The 25,022-nt window shown below is 36.2% G+C and overlaps 2 protein-coding genes across 25 annotated transcripts in view; both read right to left on the reverse strand.

Moving 5' to 3' along the window:
* Positions 1-14,841, reverse strand: part of CCDC138 (coiled-coil domain containing 138) — a 188,544-nt gene extending 173,703 nt beyond the window's left edge. For 3 of the 19 annotated variants that reach the window (XM_057309185.1, XM_057309183.1, XM_026516105.4), the window contains exons 1-5: positions 14,601-14,772; positions 13,407-13,464; positions 11,418-11,541; positions 9,210-9,337; positions 5,884-6,071 (exon numbers count right to left, since the gene is read on the reverse strand). In XM_057309185.1, coding sequence (XP_057165168.1) covers positions 5,884-6,071; positions 9,210-9,337; positions 11,418-11,541; positions 13,407-13,464; positions 14,601-14,693 — 591 coding nt within the window. In that variant the 5' untranslated portion in view covers positions 14,694-14,772. Of the gene's footprint in view, positions 1-5,883; positions 6,072-9,209; positions 9,338-11,417; positions 11,542-13,406; positions 13,465-14,305 lie in introns of all 19 variants that reach the window. The other 16 variants (XM_026516035.4, XM_026516026.4, XM_057309181.1 and 13 more) reach the window with 16 other exon arrangements.
* A 2,369-nt stretch (positions 14,842-17,210) lies between these two features.
* Positions 17,211-25,022, reverse strand: part of LOC113267793 (E3 SUMO-protein ligase RanBP2) — a 77,825-nt gene continuing 70,013 nt past the window's right edge. For 4 of the 6 annotated variants that reach the window (XM_044379114.3, XM_026516005.4, XM_057308951.1 and 1 more), the window contains 5 exons: positions 23,856-23,957; positions 20,247-20,392; positions 19,277-19,550; positions 18,810-19,144; positions 17,211-18,435 (listed from right to left, as the gene is read on the reverse strand). In XM_044379114.3, coding sequence (XP_044235049.3) covers positions 18,130-18,435; positions 18,810-19,144; positions 19,277-19,550; positions 20,247-20,392; positions 23,856-23,957 — 1,163 coding nt within the window. In that variant the 3' untranslated portion in view covers positions 17,211-18,129. The remainder of the gene's footprint in view (positions 18,436-18,809; positions 19,145-19,276; positions 19,551-20,246; positions 20,393-23,855; positions 23,958-25,022) is intronic. The other 2 variants (XM_044379124.3, XM_048222542.2) reach the window with 1 other exon arrangement.

Genomic DNA, 25,022 nt, shown 5'->3' on the forward strand with positions numbered 1-25,022 from the left:
CTTGACCATACCCACTGACTGCCTCCCTTTCACAAAATTCTTTAACACTTTTTGTCTACACCTGCTGAGCCCTCTTTATTTCCCAATCACTCCTCAATTTACCTCAATCTGGCCTTTGCCAGCATCCCCCTACTGAAATGACTTACCTATTACTACATTTGAAGGTCACTTTCAGTCCTAATTTTATTGAGTCTCTCAAAAGCATTTTATACGATAGGCCCTTTCTTCCAACTTAAAATAATCTCTTTCACTGGACTCCATGACACCACATTCTCCTGGTTTTCCACCTCACTCTCTGGCCACGGCCTCTCAGCCTCCTTTGCAGGCTCTGCTTCCTTTACTGTCATTTAATTACTAATGTTCCTCAGGATTTGGGCTTAAGTCACTTCCCTTCACATCTTCTCATTCTCTCTGCTTACTTCCCTCCACTCAATGGCAAAATTACCATTTATATGCTAACTGCTCCCAACCTACAATTGCTCAGCTTTTTCTTCTAAGCTCCAAACTCAAGTCCAAACTTCGTATTGAATATCCCCACCTGTATTTAAGGTAGCACAAAATAAACATGTCCAAACTGAATTCAACTAGCCATCAGGGAAATGCAAATCAAAACCACAATGAGGTGTCACTTTACACCCACAGGATGGTCAGAATCAAGAAGACAGATAACAAATGTTGTCAGTGATGTGAAGCAACTGAAACCCTTGTATGCTATTGGCGGGAATGTAAAATGGTGCAGTCATATTGGAAAACGGTCTTGAAAATTCCTCAAAGTTAAACAAAAAGCTACCATATGACCCAGTATTCCACTGCTTCATGTACACTAAAGAGGAATGAAAGCATATGTTCAAACAAAACTTAAACATGAGTGTTCACAGCGGCATTAGTCATAATAGCCAAAAAATGGAAACCCACATGTCCATCAACTGATGGGGAAAAAAAAGAAAATGTGGTATACCTATATAATGGAGTATTCAGTTATAAAAAGGAATAAAATTCTGTCTGATACATGCTGCAACATGGATGAACCTTGAAAATAACACGCTGAGTGAGAGAAGTCAGATATTTCACACACTATGTATGATTCCATTTATATGAAAAGTCCAGAATAAACTAATCTATGGCCAGAAAATAGACTAATGGTTGCCTAGAGCTGAGAGGAGATAGGTGGGGCAGGGGCTAAGGGGGTGTGGGGGGTTAATGAGTAGAGATATCTAAAGAGAAGGGGGTTTCTTACTGGGATAATGAATATATTGTAAAATTGGCTGTGATGATGGTAGAATAACTCTGAATATTCTAAAAATAATTGCACACTTTAAAAAAATTTAAAAAGAGGACCTTCCCAACATGCGAGGACACAGCAAAAAGATGGCTGTCTATGAACCAGAAAGTGGGCTCCCAACAGATAATGAATTTGCCAGAGCCTTGATCTTGCACTTCCTAGTTCTGGAACTATTTGATGCAGGTTCACTATTTCCTTCAGTGCTCAGCAGGCCACTGTGAAGGTACATCACATTTTCCCTTTTTTGGAGATGGCTCAAGATGTATGGAAGTGTTGAATCACTATATTGTAACACTTATATTGAAACTAATATAACACTATATGTTAACTAACTGGAATTAAAATAAAAATTACAATAAAAACTTAAAAAAAAAAGATTCAGTAGACCTTTCTTCTGACTATCATTTCTGGATGTGGAAGCTTTCTGTATGGGACTAGGCCTCTACTGTGGAAATGCAGCAAGACACCTGCCTTCATCTATCTCAGTGCCAGCAGTTCCTGAGGCAGATATACATAGCCTTGAAAGAAATGAATTCTAGTGCAATCATTAAGAGCCTCCCCACCACTGGTCAACTGTTAACAAAAACGTGCTGGAATTCTTTTATCTCAGTATATGATGAAAGCCAGAAAGTTCTACTATTATGTTTATACTGTTTGACTAACAAAGAACCCTAGAATTCTAGAGAATTGAAACTTAACTCTTGGACACAGGGTTGTTATCTCATATACTTTCAACATTCAGATTTGATATAAAAGAAACCGGTCTTTTTGCTCAAAGTCTTGGGTATGCACCTACAGATTACTATCCTGGTTCGCTTAAAAATATGGTCTTACCATTACTGTCTGAACTCCGAAACATCTTAATGGATTTAATACTCAAAGGCAAAAAATGCAAACTACAACATCAGTAAGATAGCTATCATTTATGGGGGAAAGACAACTCCAGGATGTTGCTGATGGGAACGTAAATAAATAGGCACAGTCACTTTGGAGAATTTGGTAGCAACCTGCTACTACTACTTCTTACAGGTTAAGGACATTTAAACAGAGCTGTTTGTAAAATATAAACTCCACCTTGTATATTCATATAGAAATAAATAAATAGGGGCGCCCGGGTGGCTCAATCGGTTGAGTCTCTGTCTTCAGCTCAGATCATGATCCCAGGGTCCTGGGATCAAGGACCCCCTTGTCAGGCTCCCTGCTCAGAGAGGAGCCCGCTTCTCCTTCCTCCTCTGCCCTCCCACCCCTGCTCATGTGCTCTCAAATAAATAAAATCTTTCAAAAAAAAAAAAAAGAAAGATAGAAAGTAACGGTGGTTTATTTAGAGGCCAGGATGCTACATGGCAGTTAAAATAAACGAACTAGAACTACATTTGCCAAATATGTAAATCTCAAAAATATAGATGAATGAAGCAAGGAAGTTGCAAAAAGAAATCCACAATATGTCATTACTTATGTAACATTTTAAAATATTCAAAGCGATACATAGATAAAAATACATAAAAGTGTTAAAACGGGACATAGTGGATCCACACTAATTTCAAGGGAGTGCTGAATCCTTGGGAAAAGGAAGAGGATATGGGATGGAAGAAGGCTGTTTGAACTCTAATTGAAGTATTTTATTTCCTTTAAAAATATCAAACAGAATTATTAATAAAATGTTAGCATTATGCAATATGGGCAATGGAAATACAGTTGATATTATAATATTCTCTATGTTTTTCTGTATGTCCTAAGTATTTTACAAACTTTCAAAAACCAAAACAGTGTTACTTAGAAAAATATTGCAAATGAAAAGATAATATTCATAATAAAGGAATTACTTCCTACACAAAAATTAAAGTTATAAATCTCAAAAAACAATCTTCTTTCTCTCCAGTTTTGGTTCCCTATCTTAAGCAAAAAGTAGAATCATTTATCCAATAATCAAAAGAATAAACCTGCATTTCATCTTTGGCTAAAACCCTACTGCATAGCTTCCACATCAAAACAATCTCCATGACTTTATGGATCCCCCTCTTAAAAATGTTTAGAATCCATCCACTTCTTTCTATCCCTAAGGCCCTCATCCTAACCCAAGACACCATCAGGATACCCACATCTCTTCACACTCTGTCCTCTCTCTAGATCTCACCTACTGGTGACAGCTTTAAATATCTGTATGTAAATGACTCCCAATTTAGACACCCATCCAAGACATATGTTCTAAATGCCAAGCTGATATATTTATTTACATTAGGTCTCCATTAAAGTCTCAAACCTAATCCATTCCAAACTAGAATCTTGATCTCCCTCCCCATATTCATTCTTCCTCCAAGTTGTACAAACCAGAAACGTGAAAATTATCCTAGACACCTATTCTCCCTATACCACATCAAACTTGTAACACCAAGTCTAACCCATTTTACCCCCAAAAACCCCCCAATTCCACTTCTCTGCCTCCACCCAGTCTAAGTTACCATCACCTCTTACCTGCACTACTATGGTAGGATATCCTACGGTCTCCCAACTTCCACACCTATGCCCCTCCAACCCATTGATTTAAGCATACTTTAGATTAAGCAACTCCCCTGCTCTAAAAATCTTCAGTTACCTACTACATTTTCCTTGAACGAATATATCATCATGCTTCTGGGGCTTCTCATACTAGACCATCACAATCTAGTAGGGATAATCCCCTACTCTTCCTCCAGGGTATAAGTTAAATGATACTTTCTCAGAAGACCTTACCAATCTATCCTAATCAGGTTTCATATTTATTATACCTGAATTATTCACTTAAATTTATAAAATTGTAACTCTACGGGTAACTCACAATTTATTCTAATAAGCTATGTATGACAAGAACCATATATACTTATCTACTTCTATCTATTCAACACTAAGTATGCAAAGGTATATTAGCAAGTGTTCAAACATATGTTGAATGAACATACATGTTCATGAACAATATATGATAAAATGTGTATACTAATGATGACCAACACAAGACTAAAAAAAATTTTTAAGTTAGATTCGACCATTGATTAAACAAGATGAATCCACTGCACTTCATATTTTTAAAAATATTTGTCTTTGTTGTGTTTGCAGTAAATGATATATCTTTACAACTTTGCTTATTCTTTCTTATCTCAGAAAGTATCAGCAAAGGAATCTTCCCAATGCACTATTTATTACTGTCACTCATTTGCTTAAAAACCTGTAGTAGCCAGCCTGAGTGTTCTTTCCCCAGGCTGGCAAATTCTGTCTGACAAATCGCTCCTTCCCAAAAACCTCCCATCCCCAACTCTTGCCACCTGAATGCCCTTTTCACTTCCCTCCTCTTTAAATTCTACCTCAGTCAAGTACCAAATTATGTCTCTCCCTGAACTGTTCTACAGTGATTTTAGGCCAAAATAATCTTTTTCTGAAATGATATGGTAATTATAATCTGAATAATTCAGACAAAATGAGATATTGGAGTATTTTTTTTAGATATTGGTTTTTTAAAAATGTTTATTTCCTTGTATACAAATATAATAGAATTCCAACTAGAACAATTTTGGTCAGGAACTGTGTATTTTTTTTTTTTTAAGATTTTTTATTTATTTATGTGACAGAGAGACAGCCAGCGAGAGAGGGAACACAAGCAGGGGGAGTGGGAGAGGAAGAAGCAGGCTCCCAGCCAAGGAGCCCGATGTGGGACTCGATCCCGGAACGCCGGGATCACGCCCTGAGCCGAAGGCAGACGCTTAACGACTGCGCTACCCAGACGCCCCAGGAACTGTGTATTACACATACTTTTACTCCCTTCTGTACTCCCACCTAGTGGACACTTGATAAATACATGAATTACACCCTTTAGAAACAAAAAAAATCCGAAAGACAAAGACCAATGCTCTGAATCGAATTTTGGTGAGACTGACAAGAGAACTTCCTAGGTATACGTATGTAAAACAATGAATCAGGAACACTAAAGCACACTTTAGGGGCACTTGGCTGGCTCAGCTGGAGGAGCATGTGACTCAGGGTTGTAAGTTCGAGCCCCACGCTGGGTGTAGAGATTACTAAAAAAAAAATAAACTTAAAAAAAAATACACTTTACCGACAGATTTTTAGTTCTTAAGCAAAGATGGGATGGAAATAAAGAAACAAACACAAAACAAAAAAAGTCTGAAATCTAAGAAATACACCTATACATAATAACACCATTTATTTTTTTCCTCAGCTATGAATTTTTCCCTTCAATAACTGTAATAAATTTGTGTTTGTTCCCTTTTGACTTTGTCTTGACACACTTATCTAAAATAATTAAAATTAAATACTCTGTATTCAAATTTTATATATGTTTGGTGCTTAGAACATAAATATATCTGAATTCTCGGGGCGCCTGGGTGGCTCAGTCGTTAGGCGTCTGCCTTCTGCTCAGGTCATAATCCCAGCGTTCTGGGATCGAGCCCCACATCGGGCTCCCTGCTTAGTGGGAAGCCTACTTCTCCCTCTCCCACTCCCCCTGTTTGTGTTCCTTCTCTCGCTGCCTCTCTTTCAAATAAATAAACAAAATCTTTAAAAAATAAATAAATATATAAATCTGAATTCTCAATTCAGTTTTTAGTTCTTACCTGCAGTTTCTGGTGTATTTGAAATAATTCATCATAGATCTGATTTATCTGATGTGGAAGTATTCTCTGCTTGTTTGGTGTTTTAGATGTCGAACAGCTGACCCATCTCAGAGGGGAGTCACTTGCATTATTACAACATTCAGTCCAATTTCTTGAATTTGATGCCAAATTAGTTGGCTGGGCAACTGCTAAAAAAGAAATTTAATTATAAAGCTTATTACTTTGCAGTTTTAAATATTCACAGACAGAGGACTCTTCAGGAAGAGTTACTTTAAATATAAATTATAGTATTGTTAAAAAGTCTCCAGTACTAAAAACAGTATGGAGATTCCTCAAAAAGTTAAAAATAGAGCTACCCAACAACCCAGCAACTGCACTACTAGGTATTTATCCAAAGGATACAAAAATAGTGATTCGAAGGGGCACATATACCTCACTGTTTATAGGAGCAACGCCCACAATAGCCAAAATGTGGAAAGGGCTCAGATGTCCATCGACAGATAAATGGATAAAGAAGATATGGTATATATCTACAATAGAATATTACTCAGCCAGCAAAAAGCATGAAGTCTTGCCATTTGCGAGGACATGGATGGAACTACAGGGTATTATGCTAAGCGAAATAAGCCAAAGACAAATACTGTATGATTTCCACTCATAGGTGGAATTTAAGAAACAAAACAGATGAACAGAGGGGAAGGAAAGGAAAAATAAAATAAGATAAAAACAGAGAGGGAGTCAAACTATAAGAGACTCTTAACCAGAGGGAACAAACTGAGGGTTGTTGGAGGGGAGGTGGGTGGGGGGAAGGGATAACCAAGTGATAGGCATTAAGGAGGGCACTTAATGTAATGAGCACTGGGTGTTACAAGCAATCAAGGAATCACTATAATTCTACCCCTGAAACTAATACACTGTATGTTAACTAAATTGAATTTAAATAAAAAAAATGTTTTTAAGTCTCCAGTATTATATGCAGGAAGAATTATATAGCAAATGTGGTAAAATGTTAAAATTTAGAAAATCTGTGTGAAGGCCTTAGAAATTCTCTATGCTCTTTCAGCGAATTTTCTGTAAGTCTGAAATTATTTCAAAATGGATTTTAAAGTGCGTGAAAACACTCACATATTAACTGCCTAGGCCAAGAAATGTAGAGTTACCTCAGAAACCCCTGATCACATTCCTTTCTCTCCCCTAAACCAAATTAACCACTAACCCAAATATAGCATTAATCATTGCTTTATTTTTTAAAAGTTTTTACTATTTGGGTAAAGATAAAAAAAATTTTAAGACCTTGTTTTGGTTGGTTTTAAACCTTATATAATAATGTCTGTAATTTATATAATGATGTAATTATGTAATTTCTATAACCTCTTTTAAATATGTTCTTGTATTAATGACAGAATCGGGTTCACAAATCTTCACTACTTTATCCTATTTTATATTTTTATATGCCAACATTCTACTACAGGTGGATATTTGAACTCTTCGTCTACACAGGTGATCTACAGTCTTGCACATGGCTGCTGGTACACATGTTCAAGAGTTTCTCCAGGGTATATGAACTAACAGCAACATTGCTGGACCATAGGGGACATGTGCAGGTTCAACTGTGCCAGTGATGCCAAACTGCTTCCAAAGTGGTTATATTAATTTACTCTCCCAACAGCAATGGATGAGCAAGTTTCTCTTGCTTCACTTCTTTGCCAACACTGTACTGCCAGAATTTATTTTCTGTTAGTACTGAACGTGGTTTTAACTTGCATTAGCCTTCCTGGGAACCCTAGCTTTAAGAAGGGGGTCTCCTATTGTACTCCCCATCTTGGACAGAACTTAGGGAGCCAAAATAAAAAAATAACACCAATTTTTAACAAAGAAAAAAGTTTTAGGGCACCTGGGTGGCTCAGTCTGTTAAGCACAAACTCTTGATTTCTGCTTAGATCGTGATCTCAGAGTAGTGAGATCAAGCTCCACATGGGGCTCTGCACTCCGCAGGGAGTCCACTTGGGATTCTTTCTTCCTCTCCCCCTGCTCCCACTCCCCTACATGTGCATGCAAGCGGGTGACTCTCTAATAAATAAATAAATCTTCAAAAAAAAAGAAAAGAAAAAGTTTTACTTCACTCACTTCAGCAAATACCCTTAAAGTGAAAGACAGTTTCATTTTTTAAAAGATCTTATTTACTTATTCATTCATTCATTCATTCATTCAGAGAGAGAGAGAGAGTGCAGGAGGGGGAGCAGGGGCACAAGGAGAGGAAGAAAGAATCCCAGGTGACTCCAGTGGAGCACAGAGCCCTACACTGGGCTGGATCCCAGGACCCTGAGATCACAACCCCAGCTGAAATCAAGAGTCAGATGCCCAACCGACTGAGTTACCCTGGCGCCCCTAAAGTGAAAGACACTTTCACTACTTTGCTTGCCTCTCTAGGTTCCCATCTCACAATTCCTAGCTTAAATATTCCTTAATTATGTCAACTTTTAAATACATTCAACTTTTTTCTTACATTATTCTATATTTTCAATTATTTTTCAGTGGGAAAATCCACCATGTAGCAAGAAACACAACTCCAGGCAGAATTACTTTTCACTTTCCTCAAATGCTGAGATGAATGGGAAGAGGATGAAGGAGAGTGGGAAGGGAGAAATAAGCATGTGTTATATGTAGACAAGGTATGCCCAGAAGAGATGCACAAAGGCTATCAAAGGGGCAACACTGTTCTCAAAGTCTTGCAGCCAAGAGGAAGCCATTTCTGTTTGCCTATTTCCATGAAATGCTGACAAAACTATGACATGCAGAGAGAGTTACTAAAGAAGTGCCTGAAGAAGCTATACCTTAAGAAATCTGGAGTACCATCTTAAAATATTAAAGGATTACTCAAATCTAGCACAGTTTTTAGTGACTTTCTAACAAATACTGATAGGAAAAAATATGAAGAAATTATAAAAAGTATTCAATTGATTACTAACTTATTTTGATAATTTTGAGAGCATAGGAATACTACTGAAAAATAATGAAGTTTATTTTCCACTTCTCCTTCAGTCACTAATAAGTACAGTTACTATCTCATGGCTTACAAAAATGCAGAACACAGAAATATACAGACACCTGAGGATCAGTGTTATTACTATGAGATAAACTTTATGTGCTCTACTTGACAAAGCTACTGTTTTTAAGATTTTATTTTTAAATAATCTCTATACCCAATGCGGAGCTCAAACTTACAACCCTGAGATCAAGAGTCACATGCTCTACCTACTGAGCCAGCCAGATGCCCTGACAAAGCAACTTTTTAAGAACTGTTCTAAAATGATTATCTCTTTTACCTTCTTCTGTGTCTTTAAAAGATTGTTTGGTTATTTTGGAGGTATTAATTCTGTGTTCATTCTCAATTAACTCTTCTTTTGTTTCTCGTTGCTTCAAATCTTGAAAAGAATCCAGTTCATCATCTAGGCTTTAAAAAAAAAATCTATCACAACATTCTGGAAGTTTTCTATAGCATTTTAAAAAGATAAAACTGCTTTTCAAATATTAACAGCATAACAATTTTAAAAAATGTAACAAGTTGGGGCGCCTGGGTGGCACAGCGGTTGAGCGTCTGCCTTCGGCTCAGGGCGTGATCCCGGCGTTATGGGATCGAGCCCCATATCAGGCTCTTCTGCTATGAGCCTGCTTCTTCCTCTCCCACTCCCCCTGCTTGTGTTACCTCTCTCACTGGCTGTCTCTGTCCTGTCGAATAAATAAATTAAAAAAAAAAATCTTTAAAAAATGTAACAAACATTTTTAAAAATGGAAAACAAAATGTGGAAAGTAAGTCACTGATCCTAAAAGGTCACTATAGTTATCTTTCTACATATTCCAATGGGCTTAATTTAAAATGACATATACCTGTAGAATGCTCTACAACTGCCATACTCTTTCTTTTGATTCCTAATACTTCTGTGAGGTAGATGTAACAGGTACTGTTAGCTATAATTTTAGCTAAAAGAACCAACATTTAACAGGAGGAAACTAAAACCTAAAAAATTTAAATAACTGACACATAACATAACTAGTAAAAGGTAAAGCAGAACTAGAATCTCAGGTGTTCTCTCCAAAAAGATGATCTCAAAGTTGAAATTTCTAGAGCAGTGCTGCTCAAAGAAATATAATTCAAGTCACATAAGGCAATTTAAAATTCTCTAGCAGCCGTATTAAAAACATAAAGACACAAAATTTTAACACTGTTAAACCCAGTATATCTAAAAGATTATTTTAATATATAATCACTATTAAAAATTATTAAGGTATTTTGCATTCTTTTATCCATCTTTGAAATCCGGTGAATATTTCGTACTTATATTTCAAGTACTCAATAGCCTCCTGTGCCCTGTGGCTACTATGCTAGACAGCACTATAATTCCAGATTAGATCATAACTAGAGATTGTGAAAAAAACAGTCCAACGTCATAAAAACTTTCACAGTTCAAAAGCTTCAAGTTATAACTTGAAATTATACCGAGCATTTATGATAACAAAAATAATAAAACTATCAGTTATAAAATATAAGAAAATAATTTCCAGAAATTCATAATTATCTCAAAACAATTTTTACTTTCCTTACTCTATATTCAATCTACCTTATGTTCAAATCTTAAATCCAGATCAACAAAAGTACTTTGTGAATGCCAAATAAAACAGTAGTAACAATGTTAATAGCACATTTGAATGCTTTTCTATGTACTAAGCACTGTTCTAAGTGCTTTACATGAATTAAATCATCTAAGTAGAAAATGAGGCAATTATATAAAAAATTCAAGCTCCCAAATACCAATTACATTAATAATTTACAAATATTTCCAGCATAGTTATCTTTTCTTCTCCCCATGATTATCTCAACATTTCATTTTGTGTATGTATACATCTTTATAGTTTAACATGATTTCAAAACATTTACCCCTTCTTGATAACCACAGCACCTCCTTCTGCCACATATTTATGGCATTTAATTGTATCTAATTCGGAACTTTATTCCACCTTAGCTTCCACTGTTTTTATACTGGTTTCAGCCACTCACAGCCCAGCACTCTGCATATTTGTAGTTAGCATTTCCCTAGGCTGATTTCTTAATCTATTTCTCTCAACTACCTAAAATACAACTTACCACACTAGTAGACACACAATGGATGCTGAGTGAAATATCTCCGTCTAACACACTTGCATTCATTTTTATCCTAGCTCCTTTAAATAAAAAAAAGGGAGCAGGGTCTTCATTTGGGTCCTGGATGAACAACCATAAAAATAATTGTTCATCTTTCATACTGTATAAATAACTTTCCATTATACCACCAAACGTAACGCTAGGTTTATGCTTTTACCACGGAGATTCTCAGTAAAAATTAATAAATCAGTCTCTTCAACCATTCAGCGGGCTCCAGACCGCTTGTACTTCCTCTCAGAAAAAAAAGCAAAGACATGAACAATCCACCCTTTAATCTCTCAGTTTTTTTTAGATACCGAAGGGAGAGCAATACTAAGGATTCAAGGTACTTTACCAATTCACATTTAAGCGTTTGAATGAACTACAAAGAGGTGTTGTGCAATGCTTTCTTTCATCAGAATAACATCTTAATGATGAACCCACTTTATCTCCAGATGAGAAGATATCCAAATCATCTGCTGACAAAAAAGAAAATAGCAGAGATTACTAAAGTCAGATACTAATCTCATTCTAGGCTTCTAAAGGTAAGGCAGCAAAATTACCTAATGATTTCTTATCTGTATGTTTCTGTAATGCAAACTTCAGAAAACAGGCATCAAATCTTGTATTTATATAGCACTTTACTGATTTCAAAATGCTCTTTCATTTATTACCTTATTCGATCTTAGCAACAACCAGCTTACTCTGAAGTAAGCAAAATAGGTGTGTTTCACCCTAATGATGTAAAGTCTAAGGACCAGAGAAGTTACATGAATTTATCTGAGTAACAGAACCAGCAAATGGAAAGATTAAAATTCAGAAAGCAGTTTTCTTTCTACCTAATCATTATATTTCATCAGTCCTCAAATATTAAACATTTTATAATTTTATATGTTTTAAACACTAAACTTTTTATTAGATACAGAGAGAGTACAAGTGGCGGGTCAGAGAGAAAGGGAGAGAGAATCTCAAGCTGACTCTGCGCTGAGCATGGAGCCCAACACAGGCCTTGATCTCACAAGATCCTGAGATCCTGACCTGAACCGAAACCAAGAGTCAAGACACTTAACTGACTGCACCACCCAGGCGCCCCTAAACACTAAACATTTAACAGACTATTAGCCTATGTCTAAATTCAGTGACTAAAAGGCAAAGAGAGCTTCTCTAATAAGAAATTTAGAAATATTTTTAAAAATTTTTTTGGAATTATCTGATTTTTTAAAAATTAGTTTCAGAGGTAGAACTTAGTGATTTAACAGCTGCATATAACACTCAGTGCTCATTACGTCAAGTGCCCTCCTTAATGCTGATCACCCAATTATCCCTTCCCCCCCACCCACCACCCTCCAGCAACCCTGTTTGTTTCCTATAGTAAAGAGTCTCTTATCGTTTGCCTCCCTCTCAATTTTCATCTTATTTTATTTTTCCTTCCCTTCCCCTATATTCATGTTTTGTTTCTTAAATTCCATATGCGTGAAATCATATGGTATTTGTCTTTCTCTGACTTATTTCGCTCAGCAAAATACCCTACAGTTCCATCCATGTCGTTGAAATGTATGCATCCCTCTCTACGTGCATGTTTACCCCATCAGAAATTAAATGGGCTATGTTTTTTAGTTATATTTTAAAAAGTTGGAAATTTGAGGGCAAATTTCAAAACTAGAATACGATTTTAAGATATTTTTAAGACACTAGACTCAGTAATCACCGGGTTTGTTTTTTTTTTTCATACTGAAGGAATGTTTTGGAAGTGTTTACAAAATTTCAAAATGAAATAAACTGGAAAAAAATGAAATCCTCTAATCTACCAACTGATAAACTTTTAAAGATACTGTTTCTGCTGACATCACCTCAAAATTTGATGATTATACTTACTAGTAAAAATATCACTGAAGAAGTATCAACAAATCAAAAGACTAATGGTTAATTAGCTATATATATTAGTTTCAAATTACCACATAATGTTCCAACCCACCCAATCTCACATTATAATTATCTTTATCAAGTACATTTGATAAATCCTTCCAGTGCAACAATTATTACCCCTGTAACTTGGAAAGTTTATGCCTTAAAAAAATAGCAATTAGTTTTCTTTACCTAATATACTGTTTAATTTTTAACATTTTTAAAGGCAAAAATGTTGACTGAAACACCAAAAAAAATTCATTCAATTTGATTTTACCCCCAAAATCTTGATTACTATTAGTTCATTACCCAAATGAAAAAAGCTTAGTATCACAAGATATCTAGCACTTAGTCTTAAGCCTAAACATTTTTTAAAATGTTTTCTCTCAAATTAAATTTGTTAAAACCTCCAAATGTACAAAATACTTCATCAGCTTACCTGGGGAGGTTAGCGATCTTCTCTTCCATTTAGCCTGATCAAAACCTGAAAAATCATACTTAAAAGAAAAAGACATATTTAATTTATACACTAAGAATCAACCTACAGTCTCAAAAGAGTTCCCCACAAATAATATATTAAGTACAAGAGATAATTACAAAGGGTAGAGTGGACAAATCTGATAGACACTACCTTAACCCAGCGGTCAAAGTTAATACCACCAATAATGGGACAAAGCAACATCACATGCCTCCTAATGAACAGGAGCAACGCATACATCACTCCTGCCAAAAATGCATAAAACCCGTATCTATCTAATCATACGGTGTATTCATCAGAGAAATTCAGTTGTCCTAGTCTTCAAAAATACCAACATTACAAAAGGCAAAGACTTAAGAACCTGTTCCAGAATAAAGGCAACAGAAGAGAAAACCAAACGCAATGCTCATTTTTAGACTGTATCTGCACCGGGAAAAAAATTTTACAAAGGACATTATTGAGATAATTGGTGAAATTTGAATATGAACTATACATTACATATTATTGTATAAACGGTAAGTCTCTTTTAATTCGTTACTGTGGATATATAAGAGAATATCCTTATTCCTAGAAAATACAATCAAGTATTTATATTTGGGGATAAAAGTATCACAGTGCCTGCAAGTTACCCTTCAACAGTTCAGGGCGAAAATCTGTGTATGTAAAGTCAAAACTAGGAAGATAATAACGCAAATGTGGCAAAATGTTAACAACTGGTGAAGCCAAACAAAGTGTTCAGAGGAGTTCTTTGTATTCTTCCAACTTTAAGTTTGGAATTACGTCCAAATAGGAAGGTTTTTAAAGGAATTAAAATTGCTTTTTGAACTCCACACAAGTCACCGTAAATAAAAGTGTCATACCACCATGTCTGATACATCGTAAACCTTCAAGAGTTTATGGTGAAGGAATTTTCCTGATAGAATTCGTTTCTCCCGCATACGGAGCATCCGCGGCCACGAACGACTTCCGCTCCTCAGGCTACCTTTCGCTAACCCGGCTTCCGGCAGAGCGGCTCGAGGCCCGCAGAGTGGCGCCTGGGGCCTTCCGCACCCCGGCGCGGAGGCTTCGGACGCCGCTGCCGGGCGAGCTGTTTCACACCTGCAGGAACTGGCCCGCGGACCCAGGGACCGGCCGAGGTGAAGGGCGAGCCCTCACCTCGGCGAAGCGGCTGCCCCCTAATCCGTAGCGGCTTTTAAGACGCTCCACTACCAAATCCTGCCCCGGCGGCTTCACTAGCCTCGGCTCCATGGCGCGCCGATGCCACCGTTGTCTCCCGGTGAACAGCTTCAAACACAAGGCGGCGGGGCGCCCAGGGGCGGAGCTCGCGTAACGGAACGGCGACGGGACGCACGGCACGCCCCCCCCCCCCCCCCGGGGTCAAGCGCAACGCCGAAGCGCAAGGAGGCCGAGCCTGACCTGGGCGGGGACGGGGGGAGGGGGGGGAGGGGGTGGTCCCAGGAGCGCGGCCGCTTAAGCGGAGCCCAGGGGCCGCCAGAGGCGGAGGCGAGGGAGAAGCGCCGAAGTTGGAGTCCCTGTCTCTCACTCTCTATACTGTTACAAACGTTTTTAATGACTAATTCTTTTACTACTGAGTTATTCGGGCTGATAAATGGCGTTTTATCTTTTGTCTTAAAAAGTTTTTGCTGCTTGTTTTCCTCGGTCGTGTCCAAGGCACCGAAAAATAGGATCGTCCCCAGCAGACACCTTAGCAGGTGTGGCCCCTCACAGGAGGGCCTCGCCCAGCCGTAGCCTCAGGCACTCCCACGGCTTCACGGGAAGACACCATTTTCTCCGTTACCTGTGCGCCTAGCATGCATGTGGGAATGCGCACACGCTACGTCCACAGACGACGCGTCACCAGGATGGTCCAAACTTGACTGTGGCAACCCCCTCTTGCCTCTAATACAGCTTACGTGTATTTAGGGTGCGTTTGGACATACGAAAATAAAAAAACGTAATGGCTTTTACTAACTAAAAAGAGGCAAAAATCAAGAACATATCGTACTGCAAAGAATGCTCAAAAAGGACTACTCCCTCATTTCCCTTGCATTGACCTGGGTTCCATATGTGTATTAAAAACCGGTATTAGAATGTAAGTTCCCTGTACGAATGTAATGAATGTAAGAGCATGTACTTTTTTTTTTTTTTAACGGCTTTTCCCAATACCTATACCTAGAACAGGGCCAAACATTTGCAGGTGCTCAATATTTATTGGGATGGTATACCAACCGAAATCCTCTATTAAACAGAGCCTAACTGAAAGGAGTAACTGAATAACCACTTAATTTCTCTCATTTATACAATTAAACTACAGTGATCCTTTTTTTTTTTTTTTAAAGATTTTTTAATTTATTTATTCGACAGAGAGAAACAGCCAGTGAGAGAGGGAACACAAGCAGGGGGAGTGGGAGAGGAAGAAGCAGGCCCATAGAGGAAGAGCCTGATGTGGGGCTCGATCCCACAACGCCGGGGTCACGCCCTGAACCGAAGGCAGATGCTTAACCGCTGTGCCACCCAGGCGCCCCGATCCTTTACTTTTCTAAATTGTGAATGTTCAACAGCACGTCTGGACTAAGAAATCCTAGATTCTCTGGAATATCTTTCAAGTTCTTCAAATGCCAAAGTTTTAGAAGATCATTTTAATAAAGTAGTTACTTGAAAATTATACCAATACTCTTTGCCATCAAATATTACTTCTTGTACAAATAATTTTTATACTCTATTTTAAACAGATTTCTAATGAGACAATATAAAGTCGAGCCAGTTGGGGGAAAAAGTACATGTCGTTGTCGATTTATACTACATTAGCAATTAAATAACAAAGAGAAATCACAAAGTCCTTTCCTGAAATGTGACATGAAGTCTTTGTCATTAATGCCCCAAGCCATCTTTGAATCATCTTTGGAATACTAATACTGGAAAACAGTTTACATGTTGTTTAATAAATTTTGGTCCAAGCATTAACTTTTAAAACTCTTTAGTTCATAGTCTTAATGTTTTAGGATAGCAAAGAAAATAGTGTAACCGGATTTCTCTATCTAAGGTACACTTGCCTTTACTTGGAATTTATTCTAAAATTATGATAAAGGCATGAGCTGTCCCAGCTGAAAAACGACCACACACTTTATATCAACTTATATGACACAGGTCTCCAAAGAAGCCAATTCTTAATATTAAATGTGCATATATGTAGTCCATGGTGTTCTTTAAGGTTCAGGTAATTTCAACTGATACAGTGGACTAGGTTTATTTCAGTTACCTAGCTTTGTGGCCAAGTGGATTTAGTTACAGTATTCCATCACTCATTATACACACCACACATGACATCCCCCTCCTCCTCTATCTGGTGGCTGAACAGGTATTATATGATAACCTATTTCCAAATCCCCAAACAGCGGAATAATGCCACTGTCTTTCACTAAACAAAATGAGATGGGAAGAACACAGGAGGGTAGAAGGCAGTCACTGTTGGTAATCAGAATACACAAAATTTTGTGCTCTAGATTCTTTGTAGCTTTATATTCAATAGGATGATGAGAACATCTCCCCCTCTCCCCCTGGCCACGCCCCTCTGCGGCCTTTTTAGCAGTTTGCCTAACTTTTGATACTAGTCATTTCCAAATAAATTTTGTGTGTATGTACCAAACTTGAAAAGAAGTCGCTTTCTTGGGAGCTTTGGAAATATGTGGCAGTCTGATTTACAGAACCTTAATTGTCCTCCTTACTTTGGCTCTAGAATGAACAAACAACTAGATGCACAAGTAATAAATTTTTTAAATGTCATGGCTGTTAACAATTGTCACTTTATTTTTGCTACAAAATTCACCAGAAAAAGGTACTGCAACAATCTAGTATAAAGCAAATCTTTAACCAAAGAACATGGTATAGACCTTTTTAAAATAGTCATACTTTATCACAATAACTGCAAGGAAAAATTCAAGTTCTATCAGAACCAAGCTGCAGTCTGAGGTAGTAGAAACAGATGACAGAAAAGTTAAAAAACAAAAACCAACAAAAAAACTAAGGAAATACTTGTTTAAAATGTAAAAATTAATTTAATACCTTTGAAAGGGCACAGGAAACTACATATCATTTTAAGAAAAGAAGGTACTCTACTTAAAAGTTAATTTAACTATACAGGAGGTGCAAGGATTATAGAAGAGCACTTTGGTTAAGTCTCTACCCTCTGTGGCTCTACCCATTCATAAGTGAGTCTCTATGCATAAATGAGCACACCAATCATTAAAATTACCAAATATATTTCAAATCTAAAATAAAAATTATCCAAGTTGTGGTCCCTTTATTCAAATTTTAAGTTTATCCATGCAGGAAGTCCAATATCTTAAAAGGTAAAATTAAATTGCATATATCATATTCCTTCAATAGTCTGAGAAGGTCTATTGCTTTTAACAAGATTAGTATTATTCCATTTTAATACAGATATGTCAGGAGTACATAAACACAAGTACACCTGATTTACACCAGTGTTTAAACTTTTATTTCACACCATGCAAGGTCAATTATAACACATTAAAAAGTGACAACAGCTATAAGCTGCAATTTTACATTTATACATTGGAAACGTCCATTTTCAAAAGCTGAACATAATTACCATATTGTCACAACAGCTAAGCTTCAATTCAACTGTTTATACAGGTAGAATTTACTATGAAAAACAATGATTTTATATCTGTCCACATTCTGTGATACTAATTCTTCGACTAACAGACCCTTTAGGAGACCCAAATGATTCAATCTTTTTCACAGTATCCATGCCATCCTTAACAAACCCAAATACTACATGCTTAAAGTCCAAATGTTCTGCTTTTTTCAGTGTTATAAAAAACTGAGAATTATTGGTATCCCGACCTCGATTGGCCATTGACAGTAACCCAGGACCAGTATGTTTCACATCAAAATTTTCATCTTCAAATTTATCTCCATAGATAGACCGTCCTCCTGTTCCATCATGTTTGGTGATATCTCCTCCCTGAAAGAAGATTTCAATTAAAAAAATAAAATAATAAAATAGACACAGATCTATCACTACACATTAGTCCTAAAAACAGCTCCCTTGAGAATGTGGTTTGAAAACTAAGAAATACCCATTTTTGAAAGACAAAAATGAAAAGGTCTTTTTCCTGAAACCTTCAACTTCTAGCATGTTTCAAGGTCTTAGAAATTTGAATCATTTTAGGTTGAAAGTTTTTGTGGGGACAGAAGTTCGGTGGTGACACCAACTAATATACAAAAAAGCTAAAGAAATCTTAAGAAAATTCCAGGTGAAGAGAAACACTCAAATTTCCCAAGTTAGTATAGTTCACTTTTCTAGACTTCAACTGTGATATACAATTAAATACCTACTTGGCAAACAAAATCTGGAATTACTCTGTGAAAAATGGAGTTCTTGAAGCCAAAGCCTTTCTCTCCAGTGCAGAGTGCTCTGAAGTTCTCGGCAGTCTGAGGAACAATGTTTGAAAATAATTCCATGGTTATACGTCCTAAAGGTTCATCATCCGCACAAACATCAAAAAACACCACAGGATTTGTCTCCTTCGATAACTCTGCTGTCAGTGATACTTGTCCTTTCTGGAGTTTCAATAAATTCTGTTGACATTCTTCAAATTTTTTTTTAAAACAATCAGCCATTTCTTTGGTCTTAAACCTCACTGCAAGCTGTTCCACTTTGGCTTCTCCATCTATTAAACAACAAAACAACACAGGGATGGACCTTAATATTAAAATAAAGGTTATAAACTGTCTTATATATTTGTTATGGATTTTAGAAAAGTCCAAAAAAGTGAAAAGTAGCATTTGAATGTAGAACTCACCAGCATAATCTGAGGCAGTCCAAACTAAAGCATTGTTCGAAACATTCAAGGGTTTTAATTCCATTGTTTTTGTGATCACATGGTTTGCACACACTTTAAAAACTTGGTCTCTTCTCATTAGGATCCGATAGTAATTCTTCATTGTATGCCAAAGAATCTTTATGTCTCCTACACCACGCTCCTTCCACTGACTGACCTCTCGATCCCATCTATACAGTTTGGCTCTCTCTTTAAATAAAATTTCTTCATCTTCTTCTCCAGATTTTACTTCTACCTATGACAACAGATAAAATTATAAGCTGCTGCTTTTAACATATTACATAACAAATTCCAAAGATCCAAATTCCTCATGATATTGTCTTTGCAATGACATTAATGGAATTTGAACTACAGTATCAAGATAACTGGTAATATCCCAGGGCTAGGAATATATTTGATTTGGATGAAGCAGTAATGATCTGTCATGACTATTCCTCTTATATAGTATTCTTCCTCCTTTTGGAAAGTAAATACATTCTTTTATAGGACAGAAGAGGTTTCAAAAAGTGTTGTTAAAGAGAAATATTAACTACTGATTGTAGTTGAAAACTGACAAAGTAATTTGCCTAAAATACCATTCTTGTCCAGCAAATGTAGTTAACTTTTTATTGAAAGAATTTTGGCAAGTAAGAGATTGGATACTTTTTTACTCCCAGAATTATGTTATGAAAACAAGATATTCTAAAAACATATGGAAAAACATAGTTCTTCCCAACAATTTCATGTAGAATTTATATATATATATATATAACATATAAAGTACATATATATCTATTATATATATATAAAATAAATAATAAAAAGCTTCCATTTGAAGGGTAAATATTCTGAAAGAAATGCGAACAAAATTAGTCCTACAAGTCAAGTCTACGTCAAGTTTTTAACTTAAAATGTGAAATTATTAGTAAGCGTTCCATTCTTTAATATTTACCTCGGGTAATGACACTATTGGTTCAAAATGGATATCTTCATTGTGAACTACTTCTTCATCACTACCATCTTCATCTTCGCCAACTTTACTCGTGGACTGTGCTCCAAACACAGCTGCTCCAGTATTTGCCCACTGGAAATTTTTATCTGATGAATAAATTAGGATATTTAAACAGTGGTATCTAATTTTATATGCTTTTAATCCCCGTTACTTTCTTGAGGCCTATAATTTCCAATGATATGACATATACTTTTAGTAAAAATGCTTAAAATTATATTACTCTGACAAGTTTAACTCATATAGTGGGCACACAGTACATTTAGTACTGTTTATGCTTTGAGCTACAAAGATAAGATCATCTGAACCTTAGGCAAATTTCATGTTACTAAATTACCCAAGAACTTCCAGTAATGAAACATGTTCTTAAAAATACGTATCTTGGAACTTTGAAAAATTAGCTCAGCTCCAACGGTAATTTTAACTTCATAAAATACTTATCAACATGTGAAAAATAACTTCTGAACCTAAAAATGTCCTCTCAAAGAGGGACACTTGCTACTTCTGAAGCCTAATCACATGTTTATAGCTTTTCTACCTCAACTTCTTCCTGAAGTAACTTGTGTTGCAGCTTAGATTTCTTGGCCAGGTGGTAGATGGTAGCACCAGGAGAAGCTCACTGACTCCAGCTATCTTCAAGGGATAGTAGGCTACTAGGGCTGAAGACTCCCTGTTCCCATGCATAGAAACAAAGACTGTTACTCTCTCTTACACCTTGAAGAAGATGAAAACTAGTTACTTCTTCATCCCCATCTCAACTGAGATGGCCCAGCCTGCTAATACATTCCTCACTATCCTAGAGGAAAGAAACACCTCTTAACTTTTCATCACTTGTTGATGAATCACTACCTTAGAAAATTCTACCTACATCCAGTGCTAAAAACTGTTAAGAAGGCAAAAATATCACAGATCATTCAAAAAGTAACTCAGCACCCTGAAGAGAGCACAAAATGAGTATCTATTTAACAGTAACTCCCTCAAAGCCAGATTTAGTGGGGAGAAAAAAAAACAGGAAAAAAAAACTTTAAAAAGAGACAGAAGACAAAAATTCTTAGGAAGATATTGCAAAAGAGGGATGCCTAGGTGGCTCAGTCAAGCAACTGACTCTTGATTTTGGCTCAGGTCATGATCTCAGGGTTGTGAGATCGTACCCCACAACAGACTCTGGTACTGGGCGTGAAGCTAAGATGCTCTCTCCCTCTCACTCTGCCCCCCACTTGCATGTGTACACACACTCTCTCTCTCCAATCTCTCTTTTTTTTTTTTAAAGATTTTATTTATTTATTTGACAGAGATAGAGACAGCCAGCGAGAGAGGGAACACAAGCAGGGGGAGTGGGAGAGGGAGAAGCAGGCTCATAGCAGAGGAGCCTGACGTGGGGCTCGATCCCACAACGCCGGGATCATGCCCTGAGCTGAAGGCAGGCGCTTAACCGCTGTGCCACCCAGGCGCCCCTCCAATCTCTCTCTCTTAAAAACAAAAAAAGAAGAAGAGAAAACAAAACTGGTTCAGGAACTCCCAAGCAGAGAAAAATTTTTAATTATCCCCAAAGACCCTAGGAGAGGTATGGAAGAAAATTCCAAAATGTCTCAATGGTTCTTAACAAATTATTAGAATCACACAGGAACTTTTGTAAGATATCAATGCCTGGGCTACCATGCCCAAGAGAACCCAATATAATAGGTGTTTTTTTAAAAAAAAAAAAAAACCTCCCAGGAAATTCTAATACGAAGCCAAGGGTTTTCTGAAAACCACTGCTTTGAAGAGACCAGGAGGAAGAATTTTACAGTAAAAATATAAAGATACACATGTCAATAATATCAATTTCACAATAACAGTTCTAGGTAATAGTACATAGGAGACTTCCACTACGTGTCCAGGTTTAATGAAAACGTTACAAAATCTGAAGGAAATATGATAAAAATAGTGATTATTGACAAAGGCAGGTGATTTCTAAACAGGAACGCCCTTATTATTCTCTTAGTTTCTATATTAAATATTACACAACGGACATGGAATGATTAGCAGACCTACGTGAATAGAACTTGCAAAGAAAATGAATTTTGAAAAAAAAGAAACAAAATCACAATAAAAATGAACAGATAAAAAAAGAATCACCACAGAAAAAAGAATATGCAAGTTAACAAGGAGAAAAAAGATTCCTCTGAACTTAAAAAACCAACTACAACAAAAAATTTAAAATCAGAAAGGTCCATACAATGCCAGGAACAAGTTATTAAAAAAAAAAAAAAAAAAGAAAGAAAGAAAAAAAAAACGATACCCACATCCTGGTGACATTTACGACCTCTTAAAAAAAAAAACACTAATTTAAAGAAAAGTAATGACAAAATCTAAAGATAAATCAAAAACACAAACAAACGGAGAACTGACAAAACCAAAAGGTACTTCTTTGAAAAGGCAGCACAAATTCCTGTCAGATCTAAGATCAAAACAAAGAAAGAAAGGTAGCTGAACAAAGAGCTTGGTGAATCGTCTCACTGAAAAATGACGAGTGGTGATAAGGAGTAAATGTCATGAGGTTGGAGTCTAGCCTATTTCACACTTAACTGCACAGTAGGGATAGAGGACTTTGAAAAGGTTACACTGAATAACAAGCAACCTAACACATCGACTTATTTGGAAATTTTGTGTGTGTGTGGATAACTATAACCACTATAGGGCTTATTATCCTCTGACTTCAGGCATTAAAACAAAAATAAAGCAAATTGACATCAGTGAAGCTATGAATTCCAGCATAACAAAAAATACCTGAAGGTAATTTCTGAAAGTTTTACATGTGCTTCTGTAAGTGGAGGGTGCTGTGAAACAAGTGTAAGCATGTGAGAGGGAAGAACACTATTATGAATTAGATAAATCATGTAAGTATATATCTTCAATAAAATTTATTCCACAAATCAAGCATCTTGTATAAGAACAACTTAGGTGGTGCTATAATCAGATACGTGAAAGTCATTATAAGAATGAGAAAGTAATATGCCAATAAACTTGAAACAATCAAGTTATGTATTATTTGCTACAAATGATACAAAATGCACTAAAAACAGAAAACCACTGAAAAAGATGGGAAACCTCACCAACCATAAATTTATCATGATAAATTAGCACAACCCTTATATTCAAACTCAATCAAGGAAACTAGAAAAATAGAAAACTATAAAATCATCTCCTTAAAAAACACAGATGCACAAATCTTGAAATAATAACAAAAACCAAATCCAAAAGTATAATTAAAAGAACAATGCACCAAAATCAAGGTAATTCCAAAACTTTTGGTTCTACATTTCAGGATGGGGAAGACTATCAATAGGATTTATAGTGAATTAAAAGAAAATTTTTATGGTTTATATTAATAAATGTCAAAAATAATAGTAAAATACAGAAGCCCTTCCTTATTAAAACTCTAAACAAAATGGAAGGCGGAGATGACGGAAGAAATGTCCAACTTAGTCACAACACTGTGGCAAAGGACTAGTTCTTCAGTTGTGCTTGATTCTGTAACATGATCATTAAAATCTCTCCTCCTGATCTTACCTTTAGAACCAAAAGCAAAATCCCCAGAATTACTGGAAGCCAAGTCTGCAAATGACAGCCCTGTGCTACTGCCAAATCCAAATGAAACTGTTTTGCTTTCCACTGGCAAAAGGAAAAGAATAATTTAATATTTCATTTAATATATAATGAACATCAAAACTTTACCCAGGACCCAGCAGGAATGGGAGTGGGATGTTCTATGCTACCAAAGGGGTTGGGTGTGTGGTGTGCAGTGTCTGTCTTCCAGTTATTTCTCTAAAGAAAAGTTACAAAATACACCCAGTTTTGAACTTCTTCAGTATTAAGTTTACAGGTTCTATTCTCATGGAAAACTACACAAAAAGCATACCAAAAATCTTTTTTAAAAATGAAATGTAGATCTATACTAAGCCAGATAATAGAGCTATACAGTTTCTGCTTTATAGAGTCTTCTATAATCTAAAACTAACATTCATTCGCAGGTAGGGTTTTAGGAAAGATCTACATAAAAGAATTTTTCTGTTCTCTATTCTAAATAAGCTCACGAAAAATGAACAGCTTACTTTTCTACGGTCACCAGGAGTTTGGGGGTCTTAATTCTGACAATGTGTAGCTACATGATCTCTGAGAGTCCTAAAGCCTTACTTTCATTATCTGAAAGCATATGAGGTTTTAGGTCTGAAATTACTTCCTCTTCTAACATATTAAGACTCTCAAGTGCCTATAATTGTAGTAACTATGCATTATTCAAGACTACTTCTGAAACAAATTAGGTAATACAGACAAGCAATTATAAAGGAATATAATCATAAAAGATTCCCCCCTTCTAAGATCAATTGAAATGGAAAAACAAGGAGGAAAGCATATCAGATCTTAATTACTATAACTGATTAATTTAATGAAGCAGGTAGAGAAAAAGACATTGAAGTAGTATCAAAAATTTAACCACCTTATGGTAATATCTACAATTACTTCATATATAAATTATAATATACTTCAATGATAATTCATATAATATTCAAATGAGACCATTATCACAAAGAAAATCTCCACATAAACAAAACTACTGTCATTTATTCTCAGGTAGAAAGGTCAGAGTCACAATGCTTCATATTCCTTAATAACTATAATTCTAACAATAAAAATACATGTTTATTATCTTTGTTGACAAGGCAGTATAATTTTCTG

Source organism: Ursus arctos, unplaced genomic scaffold (genome assembly GCF_023065955.2).
Source record: "Ursus arctos isolate Adak ecotype North America unplaced genomic scaffold, UrsArc2.0 scaffold_8, whole genome shotgun sequence".
Taxonomy (NCBI): Eukaryota; Metazoa; Chordata; class Mammalia; order Carnivora; family Ursidae; genus Ursus; species Ursus arctos.